Source organism: Cryptomeria japonica, chromosome 1 (genome assembly GCF_030272615.1).
Source record: "Cryptomeria japonica chromosome 1, Sugi_1.0, whole genome shotgun sequence".
Classification (NCBI taxonomy): domain Eukaryota; kingdom Viridiplantae; phylum Streptophyta; class Pinopsida; order Cupressales; family Cupressaceae; genus Cryptomeria; species Cryptomeria japonica.
In genome coordinates this window covers 466,709,405-466,719,976 of record NC_081405.1, presented here as the reverse complement: position 1 = coordinate 466,719,976, position 10,572 = coordinate 466,709,405, and the positions used below count along the sequence as shown (strand labels likewise).

Below are 10,572 nucleotides of genomic sequence, written 5' to 3'. Positions count from 1 at the left end.
TTATATGGTTGTTATTAATTGATAGGCTCCCTTTAAGAAAAGATAGAGATGCTATGGATGTTTGCTCCATTTGTAAAGTTCCTGACACTAGTAGGCATATCTTCTTTTATTGTATTATTGCTAAAGAAATCTGGTTGATGTCTAGATTCTTGATTCCTCACTTACTATTATGGAGATCATTATTGGTTTTATTCAAGGAATTAAAAAGGATGCCAACCTTCTTTGGTCTATTCTTTCTGCTAACATTTTTTGGTATATCTGGAAGATTAGGAATGAGGACAAATTTCAGGATCGAACCAGGACCCTTACTGGGTCTTTTAGAAGACTCACTTTTTACAACATTGTTGTGCAGGTGTCTAGAGTCATGGACATCGATAGAGACAAGCTTATGAGGTTCCTAAAAGATGGATTTGCTACTATGTTTGTTTATGAGATGAGGAGCGGTTATGAGTGGATGAGATGTGCTGAAAACCTTTCTTCCTTTGAGGAAGCTCTCAAGAAACTCACTAAAGAAATCAAAGACAATAGGGATCCTCCCTATGAGCAGGTGGAGATGTTGGCCCAAATTCAAGAGTGGAAAAACGTTGTTTGGATGGAAGGCTCGGCTGGGTGGACTACGTGGGTGGAGGGCCAAAACTTCATCTTGCAGTAACCTGTGGATACTTTGATATTTTGTCCTGCTGTTTATAAATATTTGTCTATAGGCTACTTTAGAGATATTTTGTTATACATCTACCTATTCTGCTTTTTTATGTCTATATGATACTCTAGTTGCTACTCTGGTTCTTGCAGGTTGAGGTCTCACCTCCCTGTGTTATATTGTAATGTTTTGATTTTACTCTCGATCTTAATATAAAAAATAATGAGATATAACAAATAATACTAGAGATACTAAATACTCTCTAAAAATATTATTTAATAAAAATTAAACAAAGAAACATAACATTAAAATAAAAACTTCAAAAATAAAATTATTCAAAACATAACTATTGTATTAAAGTTTTCAAAATTATTTGATAATAATTTTTTTAACAAGATAATATATTATTCAAAAGATAATTTCTAAAAAATATTATTTTTCTTAGCATTGCTCAAATTTTTAGCATCAATTTGTGGAGTTGGTGGCCCTATGAATGCCAAATTGTGTTGCTTATAAAAATAAGCATCATCTCAAATTGCATTATTAAAAGAAATCTTTAATGCTAATTGGTTGCATAAATTTTAAAGAAAAAATTGAGAACAAATAAAAAAGGGAAATTTTTTTGGAGAGCCACATATCAATCTTCCCAATAATTCTTATTTTCAGCGCCTTTTTTTTTCAAATCTTATTTTTAAGTTTTAATAGGAAAAGATTCCAATATATGCTTTTCTCTTAAATAAAAAATTGTATGGGAACACTTTGACTGTTTAATTTTAAGAGAAATGGGATAGACTCAAACTATATCCTAGAGTCAATCATTGCTAAAAAAATAGTTTTCATAATTTATAAACTTTAAAAATTATGTAAATAAAAAAAAATTAAAGTAACTATTAAAAAAAAAATTCATTGCAATAGTATAGTTTAAGAACAAATAATAATGAAGATTATAAAACCTAGGGCAAGTATCAATAATGAAAACTATAAAACCAAGGGGAAAAATTGCTATGGAAAAGACAAACCGTCAAATTGACGTCCCATGTGAAAGAGTTTGTAGCGAAAAGGACAAAATGGAATATGCCAATAGCATCTAGAATAATCCACAAAACTCCATTCATTGTATGTAGACGTTTTTTAACATTTTAACTATATTCATTGTATGTAGACGTTTATTCGTTGATAATGAGATATATTTATATCCATTGCCTCCTTTCATCGCTTACAGTAAGCTTGGGCTCAGTTTTGTATTTGCGAAGAGGAAACTCATAAATGGCTCCTGCTCTTGCCTTCTCTCAGCCTTCCATTGTGACGCCATCGCCATACAAGAAGAAGAGCGCAAAGGATGATTTAAATGCAGCGATAGAGCGGTCAGAAATAGAGGCCCTGAGGTCTGAGAATATGAAGCTGCAAAGAAAGCTGGAGGAGAGCCAAAGGTACGAAGCGGAATTAATGGCGGATTTGGAGAAGATGAGGATGAGATTGTTAAAGACGGAAGAAGCAGAGGAGCGCCTCTGTTCACAGCTTGGAGAGCTGGAGGCAGACTCTGTTCTTCAGGCGCGGAATTACAATCATCAAATCAATGCTTTGAAGCAGGAATTGGCGCAAATGCAAGCTCTTCTTGCACAATTTCAACGCAATTGCTGATAATGATTTTGGTAACACAAAATTGAAAATTTTGGTTTAATATTGGGAGATTTGATTGTGTATATTGTTTGTATTGTACAAGTTTTCCTCTCATGCAAATCTGTGATGAGGACTAAATTTGGGGAATGATTGTGTAAGTTTGTAATGTACCAAACGAGATCAATGCAGAAAGAAGTTCGGCTTTATTTTATAGATCTCATCTTTTTCTTGTGGTTGTTGTGTAGTTTTATCTGTAAATTTTCAAGAATAGGAATTAGGTTTGAAACAGAGATGCCTATTTTTAGTTTGGTTTTAAGAGTAATACGATTGCCAGCTTTATTGATTCTGAAAGAGTGGTCTGCATATTGCCTTGGTGAATCAGATTACGGATTCGCAATTACACTTAAAGAGTTGTATCAACTTTAACTATGGTTAGGGTTTGGATATTTGTGGCTGAGAAATAAAGGCATATTTTAAAATGTTACTGGCTAAATATTAACTTGGTGAAAACGTTCTTGCACGCCGTCCAAAAATTAGTCAACAAATATCGTTAACAGTCGTTGTTGAGATAAAAAGGAAAAATTCTCTTTAATAAAGTATAAAATCAGAACAAGTGCTATTAGCCATAAAAAACCAGAACAGTCAGTATAAACACTTAACCAAAACCAGAACAATCACTATAAACACTTAAACAAGTGTCACATAGTGGACAGTAATTTGAGATAATGGAGAGTGTCCACAATCATAATATAATTATAAATTTACATCAGACAAACAACAGTCAGCGAATCCCTACCTTAAACATCAAAAACAAAAACCACCTATGGCTATTGGATAACCCAAGATTGAAACCAATCTCATCCAAATAGCTCTTTAAATCGAAGATACACAACATATTGTAAACATGTTTTCTAGCTCCCAAGTGCTATGAGAGCATGTGCCTAGTCCAATCTTCAGCAAGGAGCTCAAACAGATCCAATTTCTCCTGATGCAACAGGCTCATGGTAGTAGCCGAGGAGTGCATTACCTTTATGGCGAATTTCCCAATTTTGTCAACATGGGACTCGAGATTCTCCTGCTTCTTCTTCACTCCATCCAGGTCCTCAGAGATGGCATTACAACCCGCACACTCCATCCAGGTCCTCAGAGATGGCATTACAACCCGCACACTGCTCCACCTCCTCCTTCTCCCCACCTTCAACAACAGTTTGCCCATCCTTAGACTTTCTTCCATCCTCCATATATATGTGCGGCCAATGTAAAAATGTTATTAATGTTATTAATGAAAACAATTATAATACACTTACTTTATTTGTTCAAAATTTAAAAGACTCCAAACGAATCAATATTATTGTTGCTCATTTACAAAATACATTTAAATATCCATATGCAATGACTAACATTGGATTGCAAGTGTCAAGCTTAAAAAGATGCGAGTCTATATACATAAGGAATTCACTTCCATCATGGAATCTTATTTACTAGCAATTGCACCTTGGTGTACAATGGGTACACCAAAGAGTTGTGGAAGGTCAATTAGGAACAAATTTGGTATGGTATATTAGTTGCATACATTTGTAACATTGATGAGGTTGATTGCTAGGTCACTTAATAAATGATAGTGTTGTGCAACAAAGGTCTCAATGGACAAGTGATAGGTTTAAATAAACTATCCATCCACATTAGGGATCCAAACATGACTATAACAAAACCTTTGAATATATGAGAGGTAGGGATAGAGGGGGTAAGAAGATAGAGATAGAGAGGGAAAGAATGAAAGACATAGATTAAAATATAAATATATAGTTAGTGATACATAGAGATAGGTAGAGAGGGAGACAAGTCTAGAAATAGGAAGGGAGAGAGGAAGAGGGATAAAAATATAGAGAGACAGTTGGAGGGAGAGATAAATATAGTGAGATAAGAAGAGATAAAGATATGAAGGAATAAGGAGAGGAAGAGATAGAGAAAGGTATATATGAGGAGAGATAAAGTGATGAGATAAAAATATAGAGAAGGATATAAATAAGGGGAAGGAGAGAGGGAGGAAAGAGGGAGAGATAGAGATATATGGGAAGAGAGAGAGAGAGAGAGAGAGAGAGAGAGAGAGAGAGAGAGAGAGAGAGAGAGAGAGAGATGAGGAGGGATAAAGCTCGGGGATGGATAGGGAGATGGATAGAAATGGAGAGATACGTAGATAAGAGGGAGAGACAAAGAGGGGGGAATGAGGGGGAGAGAAAGGAGAGGGGAAAAGAAATGTAGATGAGAGAGAGAGAGAGAGTATATTATACCCTATTTTGTATTGTAATACTTCATAAATGGATAAAAATGACATTGCTTTATTATCATTGATTAGGCTATCTTGTTTGAATGCGCCTTTCAAATATTTATCGAATATCTATCTATGTTGTCAAATAATATGTACAATGAGAATGAATTCAATTGAATTGCATTGTTTTAGGATATTTTTGTATTGTAATTCTCCATCAATAGACAATTGATCTTACTTTATCATCGTTGATTGAGCCATCTAATTTGAATACAATTGCTCCAATTTTTTTTGTCTATTACTACCCATGATGTTATATAACATGAGTACAATGAGGGTGCATTCAACTCTCTTGAAAGTTTGAGTGTATACATTTTGAATATAAAAGACAACTATGATAATTAATATCTAAGAAAATCTAAATTATAAAATGCAAAACAAGAAAATATAAAGATGGTTCAGAATAATCTTATAATTATGATATTATTTTCTTGATTGAATTTAAAATTTATTAATAATACATGGATTAATTAAAAAAATTAAAACCTACATAATATAAAGGTAATTCAATTTTTTAAATATCTCATCTATTGGTTATTTCATAGAATTGACATCCTAATTGAAATATTTTGTCACATAGGTAAATTATCTTCAGAGTTTACCTTCCACACTTTCTATCTTCTTATGTACATGATAAAATTATTATTTTTACCTTCCAGTCACTTGATTTGGATGGTATAAATTTTTTCTTTTTTCTTTTAAATATTTTCTCTCGATTGTCTTCTGTATATAAATAAAAATGCAATTGTAATAAAATGCACAACATCATTTGTAGTTGAAAGTCCCAACTTACCCTTAAATTTATCCTTGTTAGAAGATTTCTCAGTCCACATAAATTTAGGATTAATATATTGTTGTATGTTTGAAGAAGTAAAGCAAACTTTGCAATATATGGCTCAATTGTAAAGACATTCACTTAACATTTTTGAAAGACCAATAGAGAACCAATGAGGTGCCATTAATTTTTGTTGTTGTAGAGAAGGTCAAACAACAAATTGGTAGAGACAAGTAATAGAGAGAGGGAGAGAGAGATAGGGATAGAAAGAGGGAGGGATAGAGGAGGAAAGCGCAAGGAGCTGCAAGAAAGAATGGTAAGGAGATAGAGATAGAGATGGACATAGAAAAGGAAAGTGATATTGAGAGAAGGAGAGGGAAACAGAGATGAGGAGAGAGAGAGAGAGAGAGAGAGAGAGAGAGAGAGAGAGAGAGAGAGAGAGAGAGAGAGAGAGAGAGAGAGAGAGAGAGAGAGAGAGAGAGAGAGAGAGAGTTATTGTATACTCTACTAAAGTGATATATAGATAGGGAAAGATAAATATAGGGAAGGGTATAATAAGAAATATTTCTAAACAGATTTATAAACGGTAAAATGAATTAAAATTGCAACGTGATAAGACTCGATGCTATATGTTACTCTTTTCTTTGGGTTGACATGTTCTCATCATCTTCAGAGTTGGAACACTTATTTGAATGGATTAGTTTATTTGTTAAATTATAAGTAATAAACTAGAATCAAAAGAATATTGTGTATTTAAGAAAACCGTGTATTACGAGACTATGAAATATTTTACAATCTCTTGGAAGAAAATTGTAATTCTTTATGAAATTTTATTCATTATGAAGATTAAATAAATGTAATTCTATTTATTAGATAGATGATTCAACATAAATTCTATATAGGACATCATAATTCTTTATCTCAATATTAACTTTAAAATTCTTTACTTGCACTATTTTTATATTAAATTTCCTTCAAATTCCATTACCCTAGTGACAAAGGAAATTGGAAGGGAAGGCAATACTTTCTTAGAAATTTGATGTGATGGATCATATGTGTCTTGTTAGTTTGGATAAAAGCACAAATCTATGTCACATTTCAAGCCAACTTATCAACACAAGTGAATTTGAGTGATTCTAACTAAAAAATATTTTTAGTCAAACATATGGTCTATAGAGATGCATTATAGCTATCTTATACATGGGCCACAACTTTTCTAATTGGAATTGTCTACTAAATGTATATTTTATACCACTTTGGGTCTAATTACCCAAAAAATAAAATGAAAAAACTCGATGTTTCAACAACTCCTACTCAGAAAGGTCAGCCACACGAGCAATAAATTCTTCAGAAACCTCAAAGGAGATTCCACCAACAACAACTCTACAATTATTCCAGGAAATGGCAAGTTGAATAGAGATTCGTTCATCATGTCCATGTAGGTTTTTCATGAACTTTGCCACCCCACCTTCAATGTAGTAGTTCCAAACCACTAGTTCTTTCTTGAGATAGTCAAGTTTATCTGGCTCAAAGAGAACTCTATCCCCTCCCATGGTAGAATCATAGGAATTAACAACTAAATCACTCTCCTAAATTCTTGACATAAACCATTTAGCATGAAAAATAGCCAAAAAACACTACCTTATAAAATAAGATTAGCTTTAACAAAAATGTAAAAATTATGGAAATCATATGAGCCAACAGTGAAATTATTGTACAGATTATCCTTCGGACAAAGAAACGTGTGTGAAGGGTAACTCCAGCCTTGCGAAATGACAATAAGAATTAATGACTTCACCTTGTAATCAGGGCATAAGGAATAATAATTAATGAGACACCCATGTGTTCATCCAATCTCTTTTCTTTCCATGAGTGCATGAGTTTCCAAAGGTGTCACATGTGCTCCAACCCACGTAAACTGCATTATTAAAAGAAACACAAGGATGCAATACCAAGTGATAATGGTGAGGAGGTCACCACACATTGAAGCTCAGTTGGCATTCCAAACCATATGACCATTTTTGCCAGTCGACACCAAGTCGAGGAAATTCAAATTTGAAAAATCCCTCTTTCAAAAACACCCACGAGCCAAATGAGGAGGACAAGTAAAGTGAGAGAGGTGGATATCCACGGGGGATCTGAGTGTTATACTCTCCTTGGAGGAGTAGTCTGATGTTGATTGTTAAGGAATTCAAATTCCTCTAGCATCTTAGTCCTTGGCCAGGAAGGCCAAGCGCCACCAAGGCATCAACAACTCTGTTACCTTCCCTAAAAACATGACCTATAGAGAAGGAATCAAAACCTAAGATTAACTAGATAATATATATAATAATGCTATCAATCGACTAGTTGATTATGTTCATCCCTTTGACAATGTCAACAATGAGTTTGGAATCCCCCTCAATATCAATAACACGAATTTCAATAGAGAGCGATTCGAAGACCCCAAGGAAGGGCCATACCTTCAACCTACTTACTAGAACAACATTCAAATTACCTATATAAGCAGCCACAAGCTCTTTAGAGTGATATCTTAAAATTTCTCCACTCGCTTATAACCCCAATGGAGTGTCTGGCAACACCGTCAAAGTTTAGCTTGAAGTAGTCGGGGGATGGTGGAGACCACTTGGTATTCATTTTGAGCAAACACTTGGAGTAATCAAAAGATGCAAAAGAGCCCCAAAGGTTCCATTGAAGAGCTACCTCAATGTCACTAACAGAGGCGAGGTTGGGAGGGGGGGGGTTAACAATAGTAACAGAGATATTTTCCAAAAGGAGCTTGAGGAAAGAACTAAAAACCATCTCTACAAGGGTTTCAACATTGTGGAAGATCCTTGTATTCCTTTCCTTCCAAATGAACCAACATAGGTGTGGTGGTATGAACCTCCAAAGTTGTCAAATCAGGGGATTAGAAGTTGAACCCCTCATTCTTGCAACAGGTGGGTCAAATCCACATTCACAGTCCAGTTAAGATTAAACCTCTGAGAAACCATCTCCCAAAGGGATCTAGAAAAAGTACAATGCAGGAGTAAGTGAGGAACATTTTCTTCATCCAACTTGCACATGACACATCTATTAGAAAACTAGAAGCCTCTTTTGGAGAGGTTGTCTTGGGTGAGGATTTTGTTATGAAGGGTAGTCCACTAGAAAATAAGTTGATTTTAGGGATGAGGTGGGGGTTCCAAACTTTATTCCACCAATCAGAGGCACTGTTATCCCTAAGAAGGTTGTGATAAGTGATTTTAATTGAAAATTCCCTACTTGGGCTCCATCTCCATATGAATTTATCCTCTTGGGGGAAAAGAAGTAGCCTAACTTGACCGAGCATATTTTGTAGCTCTTGGGCAAAGGGTAGAAGGTGGGGTGGTCGTGACAATAGGCTGAAATATCCTTCCAAGTCTTTGCGGAAAGATAATTGTTAACCTGATGACCAAAGAAAGTAATAGCACAACCTTGAAGTCTCCTAAGAGAAGGGAAGGAGGTCAGAGGTGGATGTTTCCTCCATCGCCTAAAAGCCACCTTAGACCATGGGAGACAATGTCTTTGCACCTTAGAATGCTGTTCCAAATTTTGGAGCCCTTGTGGACACCATCCAAATCCAGAACCATGTGGAAATTATCTTGATCGAGATACTTTGCACACATAATATGGCCCCAATCAACATTTTGATAGGCCAACTTCCAAGCAGTTTTAGACATAAGGGCTATATTAAAAAGAGAAATTTTCCTGATTCCTAATCCACCATTACATTTCGAGTGGTGGACTTTGTCCCAACCAACCAGAGCCAACCTTTTCTTTTCCTCCATACTCGTCCAAAGAAAATTTCTTTGGATTCTTTCCAATTTCTCAGCCATTGAGGTAGAGATTTTAAATAAAGAAAGGAAATACACATGGATCCCTTGCAAAGAGGAGGCAAAGAGTTGAAGTTTTCCTGCACCACTAAAAACCCTGCCCTTCCATCCTGCAAGTTTCTTTTGTATTCTCTTGAGGATGGAGGTCCGGAAGGAGTTAGAAACTTCCTTAACAGTAAGTGGTAGTCCAAGATAGGTGCTCAAGAGAGAAGCAATTTGACATCCCAAAATCCCCTTGATTTTGATTTGGAGTCTGTCAATAGTATGGAAGAAGTAAATTTTTCTTTTGTCATAATTGATGTGTTGGCCAGATGCTTTCACATAATGATTAAGAAAGGTTTTCCACCCCCTAGCTTCAACCACTGAAGCTACCCCAAAAATGATGGTATCATCAACAAACTATTGCAAAACAATTGGGGGGGGGGGGGACTGAGGAAGTTGACTTGATCCCCACTAAAGTTCTATTGCAGACTAAAGAATAAAAGTTATTGCCAATAACCTCAACCAAGATGATAAAGAGGGAGGGGATAGAAGGTCACCTTGGCGAAGTCCCTTGGACGCTTCAAAGAGATCCCTAGGGACACCATTAACAAGAACAAAATATCTGACTATAGTGATGCATTCCCTGATAGGATAAGCAAACTATCACCAACCCCAAGCTTTTTAAGGACCTTAAATAAGAAATTCCAATTAACTCTGTCGCAGGCCTTAGAGATTTCAAGTTTCAAGACCATACTTGGCTAGTGACTTCTGTCTATAAAGTGAATGACCTTGTGAGTAGTGATGACAACATCCAAGATTTGTCTTCTTGGTATGATACTCTTTTGGCCGGGGCTTATAAGGTTGTCAAGGAAACCGTTTTAACTCAAGCTTTTTATTAGAATTATGTCTTTTAGTATAGACAAAATTGTTATCATTTGACTTTTCAAGATTGCTAGATATTTCATTTATATATTTTTGATTGGCCTTCATTTATTTGTGGATATGCTCCAAACATGACTAACCACTAGTATGCATGACTCAGAATGTTTTACACATGCAATGCTCACATTGATTAGGAAAACAATTATTATTGCTCACATATAAAAGTTAGTGTAGTGATATAGAGTCCTAGTTGACTACATTCTTTTCAAAAAGGAAGTATCTAGTAGATTTTGATGATATTTGATTGATGTGTAATTATCGTACATGGGATGCCAATTTCTACATAAAGAATGTTAATGAATAGATTTAAAGAGACTATCCATGTGAAAAAACTCTCATTTAAATACTATATATTAAAGTGATTCCAATAGCCTCCAAATGATCATATTCTTACCAAATTTATTTTAAAAATTTGATTGATCTTATTAACTTG

General features: G+C 34.9%; 1 protein-coding gene across 1 annotated transcript; it reads left to right on the top strand.

The window, feature by feature from the left end:
- The first annotated feature begins 1,847 nt into the window (after nt 1-1,847).
- Nucleotides 1,848-2,473, top strand: LOC131071530 (protein RESPONSE TO LOW SULFUR 2). The gene has a single exon (XM_058007433.2). The coding sequence runs from the start codon at nt 1,907-1,909 to the stop codon at nt 2,279-2,281; it is 375 nt and encodes a 124-aa protein (XP_057863416.1). The 5' UTR covers nt 1,848-1,906; the 3' UTR covers nt 2,282-2,473.
- The last annotated feature ends 8,099 nt before the right edge of the window (nt 2,474-10,572 follow it).